General features: G+C 52.6%; 10 protein-coding genes across 10 annotated transcripts; 7 read left to right on the top strand and 3 right to left on the bottom strand.

Annotated features, from left to right (window-relative positions):
- Positions 1-223: 223 nt before the first annotated feature.
- BKA58DRAFT_137500 (uncharacterized protein) lies at positions 224-1,939 on the top strand. The gene is made up of 2 exons (XM_046164505.1): positions 224-461; positions 511-1,939. The coding sequence occupies exons 1-2, from the start codon at positions 388-390 to the stop codon at positions 1,568-1,570; spliced, it is 1,134 nt and encodes a 377-aa protein (XP_046028187.1). The 5' UTR covers positions 224-387; the 3' UTR covers positions 1,571-1,939.
- A 281-nt stretch (positions 1,940-2,220) lies between these two features.
- BKA58DRAFT_467885 (uncharacterized protein) lies at positions 2,221-2,823 on the top strand. Its single transcript, XM_046175080.1, has 2 exons — positions 2,221-2,513; positions 2,586-2,823. Exons 1-2 carry the CDS (start codon positions 2,309-2,311, stop codon positions 2,777-2,779), a joined length of 399 nt encoding a protein of 132 aa, XP_046028186.1. The 5' UTR covers positions 2,221-2,308; the 3' UTR covers positions 2,780-2,823.
- Positions 2,824-2,831: 8 nt separating this feature from the next.
- BKA58DRAFT_137473 (uncharacterized protein) lies at positions 2,832-4,694 on the bottom strand. Its single transcript, XM_046164503.1, has 2 exons — positions 4,145-4,694; positions 2,832-4,096 (listed from the first exon to the last, which is right to left on the bottom strand). The coding sequence occupies exons 1-2, from the start codon at positions 4,582-4,584 to the stop codon at positions 2,977-2,979; spliced, it is 1,560 nt and encodes a 519-aa protein (XP_046028185.1). The 5' UTR covers positions 4,585-4,694; the 3' UTR covers positions 2,832-2,976.
- BKA58DRAFT_381220 (carbon-nitrogen hydrolase) lies at positions 4,528-6,173 on the bottom strand. Its single transcript, XM_046169992.1, has 2 exons — positions 5,753-6,173; positions 4,528-5,689 (listed from the first exon to the last, which is right to left on the bottom strand). Exons 1-2 carry the CDS (start codon positions 5,915-5,917, stop codon positions 4,805-4,807), a joined length of 1,050 nt encoding a protein of 349 aa, XP_046028184.1. The 5' UTR covers positions 5,918-6,173; the 3' UTR covers positions 4,528-4,804.
- Positions 6,174-6,393: 220 nt separating this feature from the next.
- On the top strand, positions 6,394-8,141 carry BKA58DRAFT_137455 (uncharacterized protein). The gene is made up of 5 exons (XM_046164501.1): positions 6,394-6,785; positions 6,837-6,904; positions 6,958-7,194; positions 7,245-7,381; positions 7,436-8,141. Exons 1-5 carry the CDS (start codon positions 6,557-6,559, stop codon positions 7,977-7,979), a joined length of 1,215 nt encoding a protein of 404 aa, XP_046028183.1. The 5' UTR covers positions 6,394-6,556; the 3' UTR covers positions 7,980-8,141.
- Positions 8,142-8,690: 549 nt separating this feature from the next.
- Positions 8,691-10,067, top strand: BKA58DRAFT_137462 (uncharacterized protein). Its single transcript, XM_046164502.1, has 2 exons — positions 8,691-8,892; positions 8,943-10,067. The coding sequence occupies exons 1-2, from the start codon at positions 8,817-8,819 to the stop codon at positions 9,812-9,814; spliced, it is 948 nt and encodes a 315-aa protein (XP_046028182.1). The 5' UTR covers positions 8,691-8,816; the 3' UTR covers positions 9,815-10,067.
- Positions 10,068-11,658: 1,591 nt separating this feature from the next.
- On the top strand, positions 11,659-13,025 carry BKA58DRAFT_381214 (uncharacterized protein; the record flags this gene model as incomplete). The annotated part of the gene is made up of 3 exons (XM_046169991.1): positions 11,659-11,668; positions 11,733-12,578; positions 12,632-13,025. The coding sequence occupies 3 exons, from the start codon at positions 11,659-11,661 to the stop codon at positions 12,802-12,804; spliced, it is 1,029 nt and encodes a 342-aa protein (XP_046028181.1). The 3' UTR covers positions 12,805-13,025.
- Positions 13,026-14,027: 1,002 nt separating this feature from the next.
- BKA58DRAFT_428361 (uncharacterized protein) lies at positions 14,028-16,216 on the bottom strand (the record flags this gene model as incomplete). The annotated part of the gene is made up of 8 exons (XM_046173011.1): positions 16,189-16,216; positions 15,756-16,139; positions 15,544-15,718; positions 15,182-15,394; positions 14,626-15,029; positions 14,303-14,578; positions 14,126-14,237; positions 14,028-14,044 (listed from the first exon to the last, which is right to left on the bottom strand). The coding sequence occupies exons 2-8, from the start codon at positions 15,897-15,899 to the stop codon at positions 14,028-14,030; spliced, it is 1,341 nt and encodes a 446-aa protein (XP_046028180.1). The 5' UTR covers positions 15,900-16,139; positions 16,189-16,216.
- A 1,567-nt stretch (positions 16,217-17,783) lies between these two features.
- On the top strand, positions 17,784-18,727 carry BKA58DRAFT_137431 (uncharacterized protein). Its single transcript, XM_046164500.1, has one exon. It carries the CDS (start codon positions 17,996-17,998, stop codon positions 18,587-18,589), a length of 594 nt encoding a protein of 197 aa, XP_046028179.1. The 5' UTR covers positions 17,784-17,995; the 3' UTR covers positions 18,590-18,727.
- BKA58DRAFT_455343 (heterokaryon incompatibility protein-domain-containing protein) lies at positions 18,597-19,310 on the top strand (the record flags this gene model as incomplete). The annotated part of the gene is made up of 1 exon (XM_046174542.1): positions 18,597-19,310. A coding segment is annotated over one exon (615 nt), but the record flags the coding sequence as incomplete, so codon positions are not given.
- Between the last annotated feature and the right edge of the window lie 715 nt (positions 19,311-20,025).

Raw genomic sequence — 20,025 nt, 5'->3', positions numbered from 1 at the left:
GAGATGCCAGGCTCAACTTCACCGCCATGAAGATCTTGTGCGAGCCAGATGTCGGCTGAGGCATGCTTTCCCCGCCAAGCATCATGAAACGGCTATCAAACTCATCCTCTCCCGCACGACTCGACAAGACCCCTACCTCGTTCTAAGATCGCCCAGCTGAGCCCAGCCGTCACTCGTTCTCTAGGGCCTGTCGGTTTCAATTAAGCTCATTGTCACCCCGCTTAAGCCTCTTCGAACAGGGCACAGAAGCTCGTACAAGCATTCAACCGCCGCAAGGTCGAACGCCAAGATGCATCTGTCACGATTGCTGAAACTGAGCTCCCCGTATTACCCGGGCTGGAAAGTAGAGATATAATGGCGATAAAGTCCACAGTAAGGCGACAATGAATGGAACCTGACTATCTACTCAAAATGCCTTTCATGCACTCAAAAGGTGCTACTACGCTTGGACACACGTTCCGGTGAGTACCGTTATAACATTCAGATTTCCCAAGCTGAACCGCTAACCAGAGGCAGAAACTTTGATCAGACGATCATCACAGTAAAAGTCGGCGGAAAAGAGTACGCCGAGTCTTTCAGCTGCCATCGTGAACTCCTCCGACGATGCTCCCCATACTTCAACACATGCTTAGAAGAGAAGAGCAACTCGCCCTACGAAAAGTCGGGAACTACGCTAGACCTCGACGACACAACCCCTGATGTATTTGACGCGTTCATGCTATGGTTATACACAGGCTTCATACCGCACCATCTTATCGAGGGGGGGAAGGAGGTCCACCCTCCGACTCATGCAGTCAGTGTCAATGGCGGCGACAGCTCGAGCACCACCGGTCAGGAGGAGGGTGATGATGTGGATACTGCCTCATGGGGCATCGCTCTAGAGACCGACGACACGGAAGCAGAAGCAACACCGACCAACGCTGCTGCAGCTAGCAGCCCTGCACCCAGTGCGGAGAAAGTCCCTGGCGATGCTGAACCCGAAAAGGCTGCTATAGTACCACCTCCACGAAACCCAGCCGAGAAGCCAGAGATTCCCAAAGAGACGCTGTGCCCATGCTGCTCAAGACCATACAAGTGGAGAGGGCTCGAAGGCTTCCTAGAGCGCCGATTCATATCACTATACGTCTTCGCACACCGCTACGCCATCCCGAAGCTACGTCGCGCAGTCATCCTAGCATGGCAAACGAACGACGAGATCCTACAAGTGATGCCCGATCACAGCAACGTGATCGCCGCCTACGAGAGCCTGCCACCAGACGCACCGCTGTGCCGATACTTCCTCGATATGTACTCTGTGTACTGGAACCCCGATCGCGACGATGAGCGCACCATAGCTTTGCGGAGTCAGCTTCCGCAAGCGTTCCTTTTCGAATTGGTAACAATGTTGGCGAGGGGCGAGAGGCCAAAGATGGAGAAGGAATGGTGCGAGTTCCATGAGCACGAGAGCGAAGAGGAAAAGAAAGCTTGCTTGGATGACTTGGCCAAGGACCCTGTTGCGAGCAAAGCACTCAGGCGCATCAAGGATAGCAAGGGCTGGAAGGGGCTGGTGCTCAAGAAGGGAAAGAGATGATATGATGACAACCCGTTGCACACGCATCATGGCATGGCGTTCTGGAGTCGCATAACACTGGTATATCCCGGTTACACAATTAGCAACACACTTTTCTGTCTCATTCCGCACTTTCACATGAGCGAGCAATCTTCACGGGATGTGCTTCATCCTAAGCCACTAGTGTTCGTGTTACGGCTTCATCAGCAAGCTGAGGAATGCGGGGAAGCAATACGAGATCTCCTGACCACGAGAGGACATATCATCAGATGTTCAACTCAGCCATCTTTGCTATATTTACCCGATAGCATCTTTATAGCAGTCGGTTGTCGGCAGCGCTAGATGATGCGGAGAAAGCCTTTGAGTCGCTGCTTTTATTTGCGTGTATGGATTTGTTTCTTGGGGACTAGGGATGTCTTGCAGTACGAGATCAAGAGGTCTTGTAAGACTATGATAGCCCAGAATTACGTGTCAATACCATGTTAGCTGAGAAGACTTCGTACTGGTTTGGTCATGAGCGTCGGTGCTCGAACGCTGATACGGAATGCATGTCTTGGTGGTGATCCAATGGCGCGAGTGGGATACGATGCTGAAGTAGAACCCACACAGCTGCGATAGAGCATCTCGAGTATAAGAACACCCTGTCACTCCGCTCATGATTCATCTTCTGCATAAAGCAAAGCAATCCAGTACAACAATTCTCACCTCGATCGTCTAACTATTCATCAAACTTGCGCTACCCCCTCTCAGGATCTCATCATGAGGACATTCACCATCGCCATGATCTCTTCCCTCCTCGGCCTCACCGCCGCTCTCTCTCCACCCTACGAACCCCCTTGCGACACATGCGTCCCCACCCCCGACAAGAACAAGTGCGACATCACTACATCATGCACCTACGTTTGGGGCCACAACAACCCTCATACACCCGGACCAAATTACTGCGCCTGCCGCCATGGTTACCGTACGTCTCCCCCCACTTCCCTCCTTTAAACCGCCATCCTCCCATCGATAGGTCTCCTAACACATCCAACAGGTGCGACAGGCTACGACGCCAACGATCTCGAGGTCCAATGGCGACTGCCATGGTATGGTACACCGAACGGTGACCCGAGCCAGGAGGGTAGGGTGTTTGTGAAGCCGGGTGTTGAATGTAATACGCTTTGTGATGATTGGTATCTTGGGAAGGATGGGTGTAAGGCTGTGCAGGTGAAGAAGTGGTGTATGTAGGAGAGAATGGTAGTGGCTACCAGAAGAACGAGATGTATTCTAATGTGTATCTTTCTTGTTCTTACGGTTTGAACACATGATGCCTCTCTCTCATACCGCTGTTCATACTTCACTCACGCTAGAGTCGCTCTTCGTTCTGAGCGACTATAAATCGTTCCAACTGAGGTGTCTTCTCGGCGTCTTCTTGCTTCTTCGCCTCAGTGATAGCCATACAAGACGCTCTCTCTAGCAAATTTTGAAGACGGGCGATCAAGTTCATATTTGAAAATGCCAATGCCGTAAAGAATAGGGTAACTCTTGGAGACTTTGTTCCATCTTCGCGATCGACGGTGCGGGAAACGTCCATCTAGTATTCCACATAGATCCATACGTTTATCCAAATCTCGATTCCTCTGGAGCTTTTGTGCCTCCACCTCAGCTATCCTAGGCGAAAAGAGTCCAAGCCTACCAGCACGCTTTCTTTTGGAGATGAGTCGCACTCGTTTGAAGCTTCTCACGTCCTCTTCCTCGCGCTCAGCAAGCTCATAAAAAGTCCGTTCTTGACTACCGACGTCCGTGGCTTCTGATCGCAAGATGGGCTCTCGAGTATGTTGATCTTCTTGTAGCGGGGATTCGTCATCCTGAATCACGGTGATCCTCCGGAACCGGATCTGACAATTTGTGCATTCTATCTCAGCATCGCTGGAATTCTTCGATTGAGTCAAGCAACCTGGACAGGTAGTGCTACTGATCTCGCTAGCATCATCCTGACTGAAGATGATGCTCATGTCAATTCGCTGACCGGGTATAAACGCAGCGTGCCATGGACGCGACAACTCGATCTCTCTTCCCGTACCGCTGGCTTGTAAGGCGTATTGCCTTTGTCCAATCTTAATCTGGCCTGGCATGTCCTGGAAACGCAGCTCAAGTACAGAGTGGAAAGCATCCCAAGAGGTGATGAATTGCAAATGGACAGGCGCAATACGACCCATGGGATCGTCCAGTATTATCGGCTCTTCGAACATGCTTCGCTCTAGGCTGCTGGGGAGTGAAGTCTGCAGACGCATAACAGCACGGTAAGTCGCAAAGTTGATCGTCATCGCGCCCCGTATCATGCCTTTGAGCTCAGAACCAAGCTGTCGGAGCCAATCCAACTTGAGTGCTTCGGATAAATTCCCCAATACTGAGTTCGCAGCTTCGATATTACGGTTAGCATTCTCGATGCCGTCTTTAATTTCGATGAGTGATGCATCGTTCGACAGCGTGACGGTGTCGCTCCTGCGCTTTGCTTCGTCAAGCTTGTCGTTCATCTCTTTCCGACTCACTCCAAGTAACGTGCTATACGGTCTCAACATCAACTCTGCCCAGGAATATTGTACCACTTACACATTTGCCGTGATCAACAACATCTGGAGGCTTGATGTAGTCCCCGCGATCTCTGCGCGAAACTGCTCCAGCGCTTCCTTCTCTCCAGTCCTCCAACCAATCGCTCTTCCAATCTCTCTGACCCTGTTCACTTTGCCGACTTCAAAAGTGCGCTGGTATCCCTGGATGCGCTTCTTGTAGGCGCTGACGCGGTCATTGCATCTAGCTACGGCTTGCTTCGCTGTTTCGCAGAGACTTCGTAACTCAGGCGTAGCCCCATCCCCATGCTGTCTAGTAAGCAGATCAATTTCGAGGAGCGTGCGGTCGAGAGTCCAAAGCTCGCGTACGGCGGCCTGATACTCGGCTTTGGAGCCACGAGCCTCGTCGAGCGCTGCGACTAGATCTTTCACAAGCAAAACGACGGAGATGATGTCGCCTACGGCACCGAACGTGACCGGCATAACAAAAGAACAACGGAATTTCTGGGGAACGTAACAATGATGTTATAATGAAAGTGGTCTTCATATGAAGTTGTACCTGACCCCGCCTGAGGGAGGCTGCACAAGATGGCTGAGTCGCTAAGCCTCCACGAGGTCCAACCAGTAACATGTCACACATACCACGCCACTTCATATCGCGACTGCCTGCCAATGCGGCACAGTTTGCCAAGACTGCATCTCTCTAGTTCGACCTCACCTCACTCTGAGACGGATAACCACTCTCAGTATCCGACTTCTTCTCATCTGTACGCACCTTGAAGCGATCGGTCTTTTCATCAGCCCAGTGTGGGCGCGCATCGAACGCGAACTGCAGAATCTCTGGACGCTGGTAGTGGCCCGCCGCATCGATCCATACCTTCACCGATCCCATGTGAGAGAAGTCAATCTCGCCCTGCACCAACTTCTCTTCTCCGCCCGTGTGCGGACCAGCGATGTACGAGCAGAACGGATGAATGACAGAGGACCAGCCGCCGCCAGCCTTGACGAGATCCTGCTTTCCGAGGTTCTCTTCCATCCAGTCGAGGCACTGTTGATCGACGTAGTTGGAAGCAGTGATGACGAAGACTTGGGCAGTCAAGGCATGCGCCTTCATCAACGCCTCGATCTGCGCGTCGGCAACGGCTTCGAAACCGGCCATAGTGGATAAGGCCGGCCAAGCTCCCGCATGAATGTGTTGGTTCTGTGTGATGAGGGCCTGACGTGCGCCGTTCATGGTATGTTCCCAACACGCGAGTCCTCCGAGGTTGTACCCGAGCGACAACGGCCAATTGCGCAACGTGCTTCCGTTGCCCTGAGCCCACACCATGCGCTCGACATAGGTTGGCTGGAGCTTGCGATGAACACCGAGTATAGTGCCGTCGCTATCGATAATAACTTGCGAGTTAAACAGTGTATGGCCGTTGGCGACACGTTCGCACACGCCCAGATTGATGGCTACACCGGTCCTGCGACAGGCATCTTGGATGGCACTCACATCCTCCCCATTTGGCTCCACCACGACGCTCTCTTCGGCATATTTTGCCAAAGCAGCGACCTGCTTTAGGGGTGGGTAACATTCAATCCAGTACTGTGGTAATATCAGCATTAGCCCCATCATACAAAGTTTGAGATTAACAGCCGATGCACTTACAGGATAGCCAGGAATGAAGGTCTCGGGGAACACCAAGAGCTTGATATCATCTTTCGCAGCTTGTTCGATGAGGCGGACAGTCTTCTTGGTGGTGGCGGCTTTGTCCATGAAGACAGGCGCAGCGTGGGCGGCAGCCACCCTGAACTTGGTTTCCTTGGGCGCCATCGTGTTGCAGTGCGATGATGGGGATTCCTAATCGATGGATTGAGTCAGGACTGACAGGCTGGTGAAACTGCGGAGAAGAGAGCTGTCGTGGACCCAGATTTCTTTGCTACCCGCCAAGATCGCGGCTTCCGGTACGGTCACCGTACGGCAACCGCTGCGGCACGTCGTTATCTCCCGTGTCGTTAAAAGGTCCGATTGCTCAATTGCCAGCCTTTCCCGGGTTGCCAAACAATGCAACTCCACACGGGGATCGTTTATCATAGGCTAGTGCGCATCAGGTACCCGGCTGGTCACACACGCGTTCTCGCAGCCATGTGAGCCTGAACAAACGCGGCTAGCGTCGACTCCAATCCTCACCGAAACCGGCACTCCCCCCGAGAACACTGGCATTCACTCGTTGCACAATCGGTGCGATTACGATGGAAACTAATCCGAGTGGATCTAGGGTTGCACGGCCTTATGGGTTCACTGCAATAGATGCATTTCGTGACACAAAAAACCGCCGAGTGAATGAGGGTGCAAAACTCAACGCCTGCACGGCGATAATACAGCTTGATCCTCTGCGTCAAATAACGTTGTACCATTCTCTGACACTTCGCAACTCACCCTGCGTGATCCCGACGACAACCGGCTCTTGACATGGCGTTCGATTACTTTGCAAACCCCCCTCCTGGACTGGACTTGACCGAATCCCGCACTGCCTCTAACAACGCTATCGGCGTTGTACTTTTCGTCCTCTCTCTCGTTTTCGTGAGCTTGCGCCTCTACACTCGCTTGCACGTAAAGCGTGAGCCACTTGGTTTAGATGATTACCTTATGTTCCTCGGTTTGGCGCTGAATGCAGGCAACTTAGCATGCTGCATTGCAGGTAGAGCAATCGATCACGCAAAATTGACTACAGATGCTAACGTCCAGTCAGGCGGCTTCTACGGCCTTGGAAAGCACATATGGTCCTTGGGACCGTACGAGATGCGACAGATTACGATAGTGCGTTGTGACTCGCAGAACCACGCAAATATCGCAGCGCTGACCACAGTTAGATTACATTCGCATATGTCTTCATCTACGCATGGAGTGTATGCATCATTAAGTTCTCAATTCTGGCGCTATATCGTCGCATATTCGGCCTCTCATACTTTGGCTATTTCTGCATCGCTCTCACTACAGGTTATCTCATCACCAACCATGTGGTCCTACCGCTCTACACGCGACCACTGCACTATTACTGGAACCAGTGGTATGGAGATAAAGGCGTAGTCCAGGTAGACGAAGCAAAGGTGGGAATACTCCAAGACCGAGCTCCAAACAGCGACTGACCAACATATAGTTCTATCTCGGTGTCGGCATCATCAACCTTTTTGGCGATGTGTGCATCCTTACGATACCCATAGCGAGCGTACTTAAGCTCCACATGGGACGTACCCAGAAGGTGGCAGTCTGTCTCACGTTCCTACTCGGTAGCTTGTACGTCACAGTCCAACATCAGTCCCTTCGACGAAATTTCGCTAATAGGTGCAGCGTCTGTTTTGCTTCGCTTTACCGCATCATCACCATCACCCACCTCGTCCAGTCGAAAGACATCAGCTGGGCAAAGAGCGACGTTTTCATCTGGTCCTCCGTAGAGCCTTCCATCGGTATCATTTCTGGATGCCTACCCACCCTGCGACCGCTCATGATGCAAATCATCAACGCACTCACGACTCGCCTGCCATCCTCCTTTAAATCATCGCAGCACTCCGAATCACCCAGCAATTCGCTAAACCCTCTCGAAACGATATCCAAGAAGCGCACGCGCAGGATCAACCTCAAGGATACGTTGGGAGACACGGTTAACAATGGTACTCGGAGCCATTGGGGCAAGTCTCGAATGGATGAAGACGAAATGTGTCTCACGACAACGACTGTGCATGGGGAGTGCCCGGGCACTGCCATGTGCAAAGAAGGCAGTGTGACCACAAGCGAGCTCTCACAGAGTGTGAGAAGGGAAAGAGGGATTACTATGACGAAAGAATTCGCATGGGATGAAGGGACGCACGACCAAGGTCCGGACAACAAGGTCTAGACAAGTAGTAAAGCAACCGCGCACTCCACTCGACTTTTGATCGTATCCGCCCCAGGCAAGGGAAACAGAATTTGGACCAACGTGAATACCCCACCAACGCTCATCTTTAGGTAACCTTGGAAAAGCAAATTGATGCAATACCCCTTACGGAGCCTTTATACCATCCCACCATCGGCAAAATTGGTTGCCGTCCGAAACATGTTGCGTACTAGAATGCGACGCGTCGCGGTCTCTGTAAGGCCGCTAACACTGCCAACGGGTTGGGTAGCGAAAATGGCGGCAGCCTGTACTATACTGGGCGTACGGTCGACCTATCGCATGCGCTAGAGTGTCTGACAAACTCGGGGTAGGTGGTGAGACGGAAACGGCTTGCAAAGGAACGCGACGAATGCGACGGGACGGGACGCGTAGCTGCACATGGGACGTGCTAGCGTGGCCGATCTACAAGCAAGTGCGACCGGGCGATACCATGGCAAATCGTGTAATCCATTCTCTACCTTACTCTGAATGTTCAACTCTAAAAGTATTAGCATGAGTAATAACAGGCGATATCTTTCGTCTTGAAAACATGTGTCTGCAGCCATGTTCAGTGTGTGGCCGAATACGGTATAGCGTTTTTGCACTCTTGACGATCATCCCGGCGTTTTGCACGATGCGGCCATACATCTTCCCGGCGGAGATACCTGTCGCACCACCACCACCTTGAAGAAGCGCCACAAGCCTGACTTTTCGTCCGAGTTGAAAGCTGACGATGATATGCCTTGCATATAAGAGTCGCTGTGCATCTGCCGCAACTGAGATGTCGATATCAACGCACCTATTAGCTGAAGGTTCAACATGCAGGGCTTCAAAGACTTCGACCCTGCAAAGGACATTCGAGACCTTGCCGGGAAAGTGATTTTGGTTACTGGAGGTATGTAAACTTATTTCCCGACGCTGGTATCCTTCTTACAGTCGAATTAGGCACCGCGGGATTGGGAGAAGAGAGTGTGCGAGCGCTTTCGGCGCACAATCCATTACACATCTACTTCACAGGCCGTAATGTCGCTGCAGCAAATACACTGATCGCCGAAATCAAATCCAAGGACCCAAATGCATCATTGAGCTTCATCAAGATGGATCTTTCGTCCCTTCGCGCAGTCAAAGAGGCCATCGCTCGGGAGTTCAAACATGACCGCCTCGACATACTGATGAACAACGCCGGTATTATTGCCAAGCCAGCAGTCTTGAGTACTGATGGCTATGAGATCCAATTCGCGACGAACCATCTCGGCCATGCGATGCTCACCAGAGAGCTAATGCCCATCCTGCTCAAAACAGCCAAAGAGCCCGATGCTGACGTTCGTATCATCAGCAACACTTCCGCTGGTTACGAATTCCATCGCGCCATCAAAGGTGGTATTTCCTTTGATGAGCTTGACGCTGGAAGCACCATGTCTCGAATGATGCTAGGCGCATGGATCCGCTATGGACAGTCCAAACTCGCAAATATCCTCTTCGCAGCGGAGCTCGCACGTCGTCATCCCGAGCTGACGTCTGTGGCGATCCATCCTGGACTTGTCAAGACGTCCATGAATACCGAGATGGCCGGCTGGAGTAAGACGTTCGTCAACGTAACGTCGCGCATATCGGGCGAGAAGTGGCTTGAGCCGCATGAAGGCGTTTTGAATCAGCTTTGGTGTGCGGCCGGAGCGCAGAAAGGAGCATTGCGGAATGGAGGATATTACACGCCGGGGGGCGTAGACTCAACGGAGAAATTGACGGCGGAGGCTAGAGACGAAGCTCTATCGGGAAGGTTGTGGCAGTGGACGGAACACAGGCTCCTAAAATTTTAAAACTGCGGTTCAGTGCATCTTTAGCACTATGGGGATATGGGGCATGGTTTCCTTCCCAGGATCTGATCAGTGCGGCCTTCCCGTCTCCATCGACGGTAATGACTATCTCGTCAAACTTTGTAGCCCACGATCTATGCTCCATGACGTCCAGTTCCAACGTGGTGACCGGTAAGTCTGAAATTTTGAAGAAGGCGATTCGATAGGTTAGTAGCCTTAGAGCTAGGCCCTCTTTGTTCATGGCATCCTCTGGGCTCATCCTAGGGTGCATTTGCCGTATGTAATTCGCCCTCCACCCAAGCCAGTCTAACTTCACAGTACTTATGTGCGGAGCGTGCTCAGATACAGTAGGCGTATGGAGGTTCAGCTTTACGATCCTTATCCGGTGGCCTGGACAACATACGCTCGCTACGTATTCTAGGAGACTGGCAAAGCTAGCTTGTTCGAGAAGAATGTCGTGAAGCCGCTTCAAGTAGAGAGCCGGTCTATTTCTGGTTTCGCGCACGTTTATGGAGATGAAATCGATCGGCTCCTTGCTTCGAGCTGGACAGCAGGTCCATGTGGGCCAGAGCTCTTTGTGGTTAACCATCATGACGTCAAGAGAGTACGCCATCGGCAGGCGACGGAGACAAGCTGTGGTCTCCTGGTATATTTGCCTGTTCGCGAGGAGCAGTCCATAAGTAGCATATTGCTCGGAAGGTGGCAAGATAGGTAGTCGCAAGCAGTTCGAGCCTACTGAGGCCTTGCGAGGGGTGTCATCTAATGCAGGACATGTTGGAGGCTCGACGTGCGCACTGATGACGAATTCGAGGATCATGTCACGAAGTTCGCGTGGTAGAGATAGAAGATGGCTAGACATGATGAGATGGACTGCGTGACGGATAGGTACGAAGGGAGAAGAGCCGGTCCTGGGGTTACGCGCAGGGGATTGAGCTAATCGAAGACGCTAAGCTGTATCAATGTAAGCTTCGGCAAGACCCCTGCAGGGCTGTTGTTCGCAGCTGCCCGTCTTCACTCACTCACTTTCGCTGCAGAACACGAGAAGTCATCAGCACCTTCCACTTGACATTGCTGCCTGGGAGCTTGTACGAATATGATGTCGTCAACGGGGAATTCGTTCATCACGCTCGTCGAGGCCGTCGAGTTGATGTCTTTCACTCTCATCATTCACCTCGACACTACTAAACAATTCGTGTGATCCTGTTTCGGGCGTTGCTCTGTCCAAGGGTTCCGTGTACTTACAGCCCTGCGATAGCTGACAGCCGACAGTCGCACCTGCACGCTCATCACTAGCGATTAGCTGCCACGGTGACCTGACAGCGTACGCCATCATGTCTCGTCTGGAAGTGCTGCCGCAGCATATCCTTCGCGACACCCTCCGCTACCTGCTACTTTTTGATCGCGTTCGTGGGCCACCTAACCGCTATCTCGTCGAAGATTATGACTTCCAGGTCGCTGTCCTTCGCACTAACAAGGCTATCAATCAGGAAGCTACCAACATCTTCTACGGGGACAACAAGTGGATCAAACTTCACAATGGCTATGGTACGATGATTGAAACAGCTCTGATCAATCACGAAGCACCTTACTTCAAGTTGAAGATAGAGAAGTTCGGCAAGCATGTTGCTGAAGTCAATGTCAATCCCAGCCTCCACCGGAAGTCGATGTATGGTGGAAAGACGATAGTGGGAGTGCTGCTATTGCAAGACATGTCCAAGTTCGCTCGCGTTCTACGAATCCTGGACTTCGCCAACTTCATGGATTACGACTTCAAGTTCGCACTACACAAGCCGCCTGGTACCGTCAGCACTCTGAGCAGGGAGGATCAAGAGAGGTTGATCTTACCTATGGAGAAAGGTAAGTTCTGACACGGCGAATTGTATATAAGACATTTGCTAATCTTGCTCATCGTTCATCACAGTCAGCGGTGTAGCTTGCCGACAGCAGGTCGCCTTCACCACCTCGTTTGATGCTGTCCTTGTTGAACGCGCCAAGCAGACAATGACCCAGGGAGTTACATGGCTACGAGCTACTGCCGCCGAAGTTCACGATATCGCCCTCTCCATCAAATGCATGGGCGACATGGCATTCAACATAGGGAACGGAGACATGGCATTCGCAAAGTGGGGCGATACACTCAAGTTCATCGAGATCACACTGGAGCACAACAAGATGATGAGTACACGTCTGGAACCCGATTTCCTAGCTCAACTTCATGCGCTTGAATGCATGGTCTCACTTGAACAAGCGATGTTCTTCTTCTCTGACATGGCCGTTGACGAAATTGGTCGCAAGTACGACCATGTACCGAAGAAGGTGGGTTATGCTGAGGACGCCAAACAGTACAACGAGCTCCTGGGGTATGAGGCAGTTCCCTTGTCTGCTATCGCTCGCTTCTACCGTTTCTTGGGTGTCGCTGAACTGGGTCTGGATCATCCTGTCAAAGCAGCAAAGGCATTTGCCAAGTCCTACAAGATGGTGACTCTCCCGCCAACTCAGAACGGCTACAACACTGCGAGATCATGGAAAGAGCTCACTAAGGCTCAGCGCAAGTCTAGGCTAGACGCTCTCTACACTGCCCTTCCCAAGACGCCCCACACGATGCCAGTGTTTCAAGCCTGGAAGGGTCCTCAAGTCCAGTCAGAACATTGGGTCATGCGCGAACTGGGCTTTAAGGGTAACATACCTTACGCCGACAAGATCACTGGTGTACTTGGAATATACTTGACCAACAAAGCTCACCCCAATCGTTCGCTTCCAGGACCACGTACGACCCAGCTCGGGGCCGTGAAGCCTGAAGTACTAAGGAGGTTGTCGAAGACCATCGTGAGCAAGTGAACAAGCCTGATTTACCAGGCATCGAGCTGCTCATTATGTGGATTGCCCTTGGAACGCATCAGATCGGTGAAGAGAGTACCCACGATGATCCGGAGGCTGCAAAGATGCTGGAGAACATGTCTCTTCGTGGCACTGGAGGTTGTCCGACTCAGTGAATGACGGTTCAGTCATGTGTGTGGCTCTATGTACGCGTACAGTCAATGTGATCAGGATCTGAGATACCGTGGTGAAAGAGGCTGTTATGTTCGGCGCATGAGCTATTGTGTCTACAGACACACTCTCCTTCACTTCCACCATAGCATAATGCTATCGTCTAGATATCCAAATGAGATCTTCGAATCTGACCAACACCTTGCTACTTCTCCAAACCACTGACCTACTACAAACACGTCTACTGCCATCATGACATCTACATCCTCGAAGCGTAGAGCAGACAACGAGCTGGCCTCATCACCACCAGTCAAGCGATCGCGCACCGAGAAGCCGACATTACCATCCGCATCTCCGCCGCAACCCTCGTCACCAAGGCGAAGGACTCCCCGCCCAGCTATCCGCCAACCCTCTACCTCCCCAACACCCTCGGTATCCGCCTCGCTGGACGAGGCAACCACCAGTGCAGAGATGGACCCCCCTCCTCCACCGCGTAAAATCCTGCATCAACTACACCGTCACCCACTACCATCTCAACACCACCCCAGCGCAAACAACGCGCTTCTCCATTCCAGCCAACGCCAGAAAGCCCACTACGCTCGTCGCCCTGAACCTTCTCCGCACCCACGCCACACTCGTAGCTTCATCACCCCTCTTCGAGATCTAATGAATTCGGCGTCCTGCGACCGGATTGGGTGAAGCAAGGGGGTTGGTTGGGGATTCATGATCCGCAGTGGTGGGTGGGAAGGAGTGTTGCGGAGGTGAAAGCGGGAGGAGGAAGGGAGCGAGCAAGGGAGTGAGCAAGGGGGAGAAGGAGAGGGGATGAGAAGTTGAGGGGGGGTTGAGGAGGAAGAGGGCGGGGGTTGAGTATGTGTGATTAGATGGATGCAGACTACTGATGCAGAAGAACATGTGAAAAGATAGAAGACGTCAGATGAGAGAAGAGGTTTCGGAGTTCAAGATCAAAGGTAGATTGAATACCTCACCAAGCGAAGAGCGTTTCAAAGTTAAGAATTAAAGAAGACATCACATGAAAGAAGAGCATTCGAAATTCAAGATTAAAGTAGTAGTTTATGCTATAGTATAAACTAAAGAGGTATCATTCTCCAGCCCGGGCATCTATCCATTCCGTGTCTTTAGTAATATGCTATACTGTACTGTATAGCTAAAACCAAACATTACATCATTCAAGTGACTCATTCGTGTCAATCAAGACGTGAACAAAACACTACACCGTTTCTCCATCTAGTGGGACGGAAGCAGTGCGGTGGTTCTTCTCAGTGTCAACGACAATGGACCGTTGCGCTCGATCATGGTTAGAGCCACCCTTCTGGAGGGAGCTCTCGACGAAAGTGTGGGTAGGGCGCCACTTGGCAGAGGTCCTGGGAGTGGTCTCGGCCATCATCTGGTCGACCTGCTCGAGAGACAGACCCTTGGTCTCGGGAACCAAGAAGTAGGTGTAGACGAAAGCATAGTGCAGAGACCTCCCCAGATGAAGAAGACGGACGACTTGAGGTTACCCTTGTCGGTACCGACCATGTAGGGGGTGATGACGGCGATGATGGTGTTCCAGAGCCAGTTGGAGGCGGTGGAGAGGGCAACACCACGCGAGCGGATGGGCAGAGGGAAGACCTCACCGATGAGGACCCAGGCACCAGGACCCCAGGTGGTGGCGAAGAAGAAGATGAAGATGGCGATGAACGCGATCTGGGCGTTGACGGCGGAGATGTTGTTGGCGCGGGTGGTGCCGTCGGCGAGGGTGGTGGAGTTGTTGAATCCCTGAGTGACACCAATGATGGCAACCAAGAACTGGCAGATCAACATACCGAGAGCACCAAGAGGAGAAGTGTGCGGCGACCGAACTTCTCCATTCCGTAGAAGGAAAGAGGGGTGGAGCAGACGTTGACCAGGGTGAAGACGAGGGAGATCAAGAAGGTGTTGCTGATGGCGCCAGTCGACTCCAAGAAGGGAGTGGAATAGTAGAAGATGAAGTTGACACCAGTCCACTGTTGCATCATCCTGGAGGCGAGGGTACCAAGGATAGTCTTGCGAAGGTTGGAGTTGGACTGGAAGAGAGAACCCTTGAAGCAGTTGGCCCAGCCAGAGATCCAGCCACCGGCGGGGATAAGCTCGCGCTCGTACTCCTCGTTGGCAATGATCTCAGCAAGCTCGAATTCGACCATGGACCTGAGCTCAGCAGCCTGGGGGTCGGTAGGGTGGACACACGAATCTTCATGAGAGCCTTCTTGGCCTCATCGGGACGGCCGCGCTTGACGAAGTAACGAGGGGAGTCGGGAAGGCAGGCAATACCACCACCGAGGATAAGACCCCAGGCGAATTGGATACCGATGGGATGCGGTACTCGCCAGTGTCACCACGAACCCTGGACGCCGTAGTTGACACAGGCGGCAAGCAGGAGACCAATGGTAATGCAGAACTGGTAACCGGAGACGAGCGCACCTCGGACCTTCTTGGGGCAAATCTCGGACATGTAGAGAATGACGATGGCAGACTCGAAACCGACACCAATACCGGCAATGGCACGACCAGCAACAAGGAGGTCACGGCCAGTGGCAGCCATTTGCAGAACAACTCCTAAGAGGGGGTTAGTGGCTGGTTTCATCACGTAATGCAAGCGGGTGAAATTCGTACCGATGATGTAGATGAGACATCCAAAAACGATGGTCCACTTGCGACCAATCATGTCGGAAAGGTCACCAGCGACGAGAGCACCGAAGAAGTACCAGCGGAGAGAATAGAGACGATGAGCGAGGTGTTGCCAGAGCTGATCTTGCAGAGGCCATCAGGAGTGTCGAGACCCTGGGGGCAAATGGGGCCCTCGACCTCCTGGATGAACAGAGGCGAGTTGAGCACACCGTTGATGTATCCGGAATCATAACCTGAGTACGCGGTCAGCCCCTGTTATTGTGGAGATTGTGTTCTGTTGTTGTCTTACCGAAGAAGATACACCAAAGGAGGCGAAGGCACAGAGGAGGTAGGCCTTCCATGTGACAGGGCACTCAGTCATGTTGACATCGGTGGTAGCTTGGATGCCCTTGGGGTTGGCGGCCTCGTCGGCCAGGTCGTTGTTGTGGCTCATGATGGGCAGTTGCGTGGGGGTTGTACGCTGAGTGAGTTGACGAAGCGCGTTGCTTGAAGCTGTGCAGGGTAGAACTCGCACGCGGCCTTGGACGAAGAATCGGAATCTGGGATGCGGGTGAGTTGAGGGTTAATAAACAGAGCTGGAGATTTGAGATCTAGTGCTCTGCGGAACAAGTGTACCGCAGAAATGGCTAAGGTAACATTGCGGGCGCAACTAGTAGGGGTCCGTGCTTCCCTGCTATTGGGTGCATTAGCCTGGAACCCAGTGAAGGGTGCGCGCCACCAACTCTCTGGGGAATGGTCGCCCGCGTTTTGCCTGCTCCAGCTTCTTCTCCAGGCCCGACTGGCCCGACTAACCTAGTAATTTGACAAGTGTCGGACCGGCATTTGCACCGGCTGTGATTTGACCTTGGCAGAGAGAGCACAGACGGTGTTTTTTTCCTGTCTAGAACGCTTCTAGGTTTTCAGAGCCGCACGTGAGGTGCTCCCCGACCAAGGGTTCCCACTTCACTAGACTCCACCATCGTGGCCCATGGAGTCTCTCGTGGCCCATGGAGTCGGCTAACGTGTGTCTGGAGCAGACTGGTAACGGCGCTAGCCCCCAATACCAGGTGCGCGGCGCCCTACACTCGGCTCACTCCGCCTCTTGCGCCTGCTTTGATTCATCACGATGATGCGCTGACGATGCGCCAATGGCACGGCCTGCGCTATACTTTTCACCACTACAGGCCTCTTTCCCCAGACGACAACATGTGGCTGAACGCTAATGCAACGGTGGTCATGATGAATGTGAACTGCTGACGCTTGTTGGCCATGGACGCCTAACGGCCAATACGCGACTTCGCTGGCCTTCGGAGCTCCTAATTAAGCGCGCAGTGTAGCACGAGTCACTCTCATTAGCCCAGCACCACCAACCCCCAGCCTCCGCTCCTGTCCCGACGCTGGGAAACGTCTAACCGGGGCCGCCCTTGATTAGTGCATGTGGTCACGATGCACGGTCAGGATGCGTGACCCAGGGACAGCGAGAGATCCAAATCCAGTCCCTTCGCTGCGGGAGCAAATGGTGGTAGCGATGATGGCGAGAGGGCTGTTGTTACCGAGGTGGTTCGTTCACGTGGGTCGCTCGGTGTTAATCACGCGGAGGTCTCCCCTGGTTTCGATCCGACGGCCCACAACCCTGATTGGCTGCACCTGCACTAGTTAGTGCTTACCCGGCGAAGCTTGACGCGGAAAGAATTCAGCCCCGACATAGCACGAATTCGCCGACGAGAAAATCTTCAAGCTCGGCATCTGAGCTCTGAGGTACATGACAAAGCTCTATCGCGTACCCCGACATCCATCGTCCGCATTGTTCTTCTCCACATTGTCGCCCAACGCACTGCTGCTGCTTCGCTACCATCTTTTCTCGCGACCCCGCTGAAATGTCACCACCCCCACAACTCGTACCGACTATGCAAACTTTGTGCGACAGTGGTGCCTCAGCCGCAGCTCTCCTTGTGCAGGCTTCATTGCTACACGAAACGCCCGTAAGACGCTGGGGTGCAATGCCTCAGTTCGTCATGATGCGCAGCTGTCATGTGCCAGCTGGCTTCTCCAGACCTCGGGACAGGAAATGGTCCCTGGGTCTTGAAGTCCTCCAGCGTTTTGGTGGCATCCGTCAGGGAGCTTGAGTTGGGTCTCTCAATATGGTCGACATCATTCAGTCTGACCCCAGAAAGCACTCGCTACGTTTCGTGGTGGCCTGAAGTAGTAGTTTGTCTCACAGGTAATTTCACCTCATCAGCGGTACCAGGTCGGTCTACAACCTGATGGTATACAAAACTGTCGTTCTTGGGACATATCGAAATCCACTTGCTTATCACCAGGACTGGACTCTAGCTATCCGCGCATATGCACAACGAGGCTGTGGGATGCAGCAAGGCTGGCCAATGGCCGCAACCGAGGCGGGGTAGTTGCATCTTCCAGCCTTCCTCGACGGCCTCTTCACCATTACTCCTAACACGTCTCTCTTATCTACCTAGTGGAGCTCGCCGCAAATTCGGTCCATGGCGTGGCACGACGCGACATGCGCAGCACTGAAGTTGGAGTGGGAAGATGGACGACCGGGATGTCTTGCCTGTCTTCGTAAAGCGCCCGCTTTATCGCCTGTACATCCAATCTCGCCGCCTGGACCTCCGCCAGATGTTCCACGCTCACAACTGGTGTGCACATGGCCGCCGCAACTCTTCTCCGATGATTGTTTTGTCGAGCCCCATACCGCTGGGAGAAGATTCCACTATGCATCGGATTCTGAAGAATTTTCGGACGACGATGCTTTACAGCATTTTGAATCACAAATTTGCTGAAGGGGACCCAGCCCACATTAAGGACAAACTCTTTGCAGGCCCTGAAGACAAGAACGACCGCTTGAGCCTTGAACACAGTTTGGAACATGCGAAAGACACTGAACATGACGTAGGTGCTGAACATCAAGATGCAAAGATGCTAGCTTTCATCAGTGCGAACATCGACGAATGGACTAGCAGCGATACCACCCACCAGTCACAAACGTTGTTGGAATTATCTCACAAGGATGTAGAGCGACCGCACAATCCACCTGAAGCACATCCTTCTTTTCAGAACATATACCCTAGCCTCCCGAACGCCGACTCTGTTCGCCTCCTACGCCTGCACGGTACCCGCAAATGAGAGCCATCCTATCCATTGTACCCTCCTTGTATATCGACTTTGCGATCCGTCTCGCCCGACCTTCGAGGCCTTTTCCTACACCTGGGCAGATTTACAAGGCGACTCATTACTATGCGAGACCATTTTCGTCGGCCCACAGTACGACATCCTACCTGTAACGAAGAATTGCCTGGCGGCGCTACGCTGCTTTAGAACCTCTGCGGATCGTCTTGTATGGGTCGACGCTATTTGTATCAACCAGTTCGACCTGAATGAGCGGGGTCATCAAGTCTCGCTTATGAGAGATGTTTACAAGTCTGCAGCCCGAGTGCTAACGTATCTGGGAAAGTGGAGCGAAGACCTTGGAGATGTCACGGAATTGCCACACTACAACGACAGGAGATCCGACCATCCTTCTGGAACTGCTTTCGCCGATGTAAGCAAGATACTTTGTTTGCCCTACTTCTCGCGCATCTGGGTCATTCAGGAAGTCCTGCTCGGTAACTCAGCTACCCTGAGTGTCGGCAAGCACACAATACATTGGAAGGACTTCCGGGATCTTGTGCAGAAATCCCTGTCAGGCCAACATAAGAAGCCAGCCTCGGCTCTGGTTGAGCACTTCGATAGCAAGACGGCGAGATGAGCCTGCTATCATGGCTCAAAGCCACGAAGGACTCTCGGTGCGGTGATTTGCGCGATCGTGTATACGGCCTAATGGGCCTAATCAGCGAGGAAGATCGGGGAGATCTACCGGTAGATACAGCATCAGTAAACAGGAGCTATACACCGGTTTGGCAATGTACTGGCTTACATATAATGACGATAACGGAGGATTGATACCTCAGGTATTGGACATGGCCTTATCTACCAATACCACTTCAGGCCTCCCTTCGTGGGCTCCCGACTGGGCACCGCAGTCACGTAAAGACATGAGCGGAAAATCCACTTCGGTGATGCCCTGGATACTACAACTAGATACCCAAAGCATAGAGGGCCTATCATCGGGGTTGAGGTGGCCCAGCTTGCCTGGGAGCATTCAAAAAATCATAGATCGTCGCGCCAAGGTCAGATGGACGCTAGACAAGACCGTTTGGGGGAAGCAGTAGTATGACGACGGAAGGTCTCTCTCCTGGTACAGATTTGCCAGGGATGCAGGCTGGAAACCGTTGACATCAGTAGAACCCTTACCACTGGGAGGTATTATAGCGCTTGAAGCGTTTCACATACTTTCTGTTTCTATGAAGAGATTGGACATACCAGATGTCCAAGGGAAGCCACTGTACGGTCTACAACTCTTCCGTTCCGCACGTCTCGGACGAAAACAGCAAGACGATCCACGTGATGATATCCATCTATACGTATCGCTGGATTGGCAGAAAGGTTTGGCGTTGAGGAAGCACGCAGATGCAGTGTACAGCATTAGCAATCAGTTTCGAGTAGTTTGTGGCCCTGCACTG

This window comes from Alternaria rosae (assembly GCF_020736505.1).
Source record: "Alternaria rosae strain MPI-PUGE-AT-0040 chromosome Unknown BKA58scaffold_3, whole genome shotgun sequence".
Taxonomy (NCBI): Eukaryota; Fungi; Ascomycota; class Dothideomycetes; order Pleosporales; family Pleosporaceae; genus Alternaria; species Alternaria rosae.
This window is presented reverse-complemented; position numbering and strand designations above follow the sequence as displayed.

What these genes read in the sequence shown, in the direction of transcription:
- BKA58DRAFT_137500 (XM_046164505.1), top strand. Translation starts at nt 388, where the DNA reads ATGGAACCTGACTATCTACTCAAAATGCCTTTCATGCACTCAAAAGGT. An exon ending in ACGCTTGGACACACGTTCCG is followed by an intron (nt 462 to 510) that starts GTGAGTACCGTT and finishes ACCGCTAACCAG; the next exon opens with AGGCAGAAACTTTGATCAGA.
- BKA58DRAFT_467885 (XM_046175080.1), top strand. Translation starts at nt 2,309, where the DNA reads ATGAGGACATTCACCATCGCCATGATCTCTTCCCTCCTCGGCCTCACC. An exon ending in CGCCTGCCGCCATGGTTACC is followed by an intron (nt 2,514 to 2,585) that starts GTACGTCTCCCC and finishes CACATCCAACAG; the next exon opens with GTGCGACAGGCTACGACGCC.
- BKA58DRAFT_137473 (XM_046164503.1), bottom strand. Translation starts at nt 4,584, where the DNA reads ATGCCGGTCACGTTCGGTGCCGTAGGCGACATCATCTCCGTCGTTTTG. An exon ending in TTGTTGATCACGGCAAATGT is followed by an intron (nt 4,097 to 4,144) that starts GTAAGTGGTACA and finishes GAGACCGTATAG; the next exon opens with CACGTTACTTGGAGTGAGTC.
- BKA58DRAFT_381220 (XM_046169992.1), bottom strand. Translation starts at nt 5,917, where the DNA reads ATGGCGCCCAAGGAAACCAAGTTCAGGGTGGCTGCCGCCCACGCTGCG. An exon ending in CCTTCATTCCTGGCTATCCT is followed by an intron (nt 5,690 to 5,752) that starts GTAAGTGCATCG and finishes ATATTACCACAG; the next exon opens with TACTGGATTGAATGTTACCC.
- BKA58DRAFT_137455 (XM_046164501.1), top strand. Translation starts at nt 6,557, where the DNA reads ATGGCGTTCGATTACTTTGCAAACCCCCCTCCTGGACTGGACTTGACC. An exon ending in AGATGCGACAGATTACGATA is followed by an intron (nt 6,905 to 6,957) that starts GTGCGTTGTGAC and finishes GACCACAGTTAG; the next exon opens with ATTACATTCGCATATGTCTT. An exon ending in ACGTTCCTACTCGGTAGCTT is followed by an intron (nt 7,382 to 7,435) that starts GTACGTCACAGT and finishes TAATAGGTGCAG; the next exon opens with CGTCTGTTTTGCTTCGCTTT.
- BKA58DRAFT_137462 (XM_046164502.1), top strand. Translation starts at nt 8,817, where the DNA reads ATGCAGGGCTTCAAAGACTTCGACCCTGCAAAGGACATTCGAGACCTT. An exon ending in AGTGATTTTGGTTACTGGAG is followed by an intron (nt 8,893 to 8,942) that starts GTATGTAAACTT and finishes CAGTCGAATTAG; the next exon opens with GCACCGCGGGATTGGGAGAA.
- BKA58DRAFT_137431 (XM_046164500.1), top strand. Translation starts at nt 17,996, where the DNA reads ATGGACGACCGGGATGTCTTGCCTGTCTTCGTAAAGCGCCCGCTTTAT.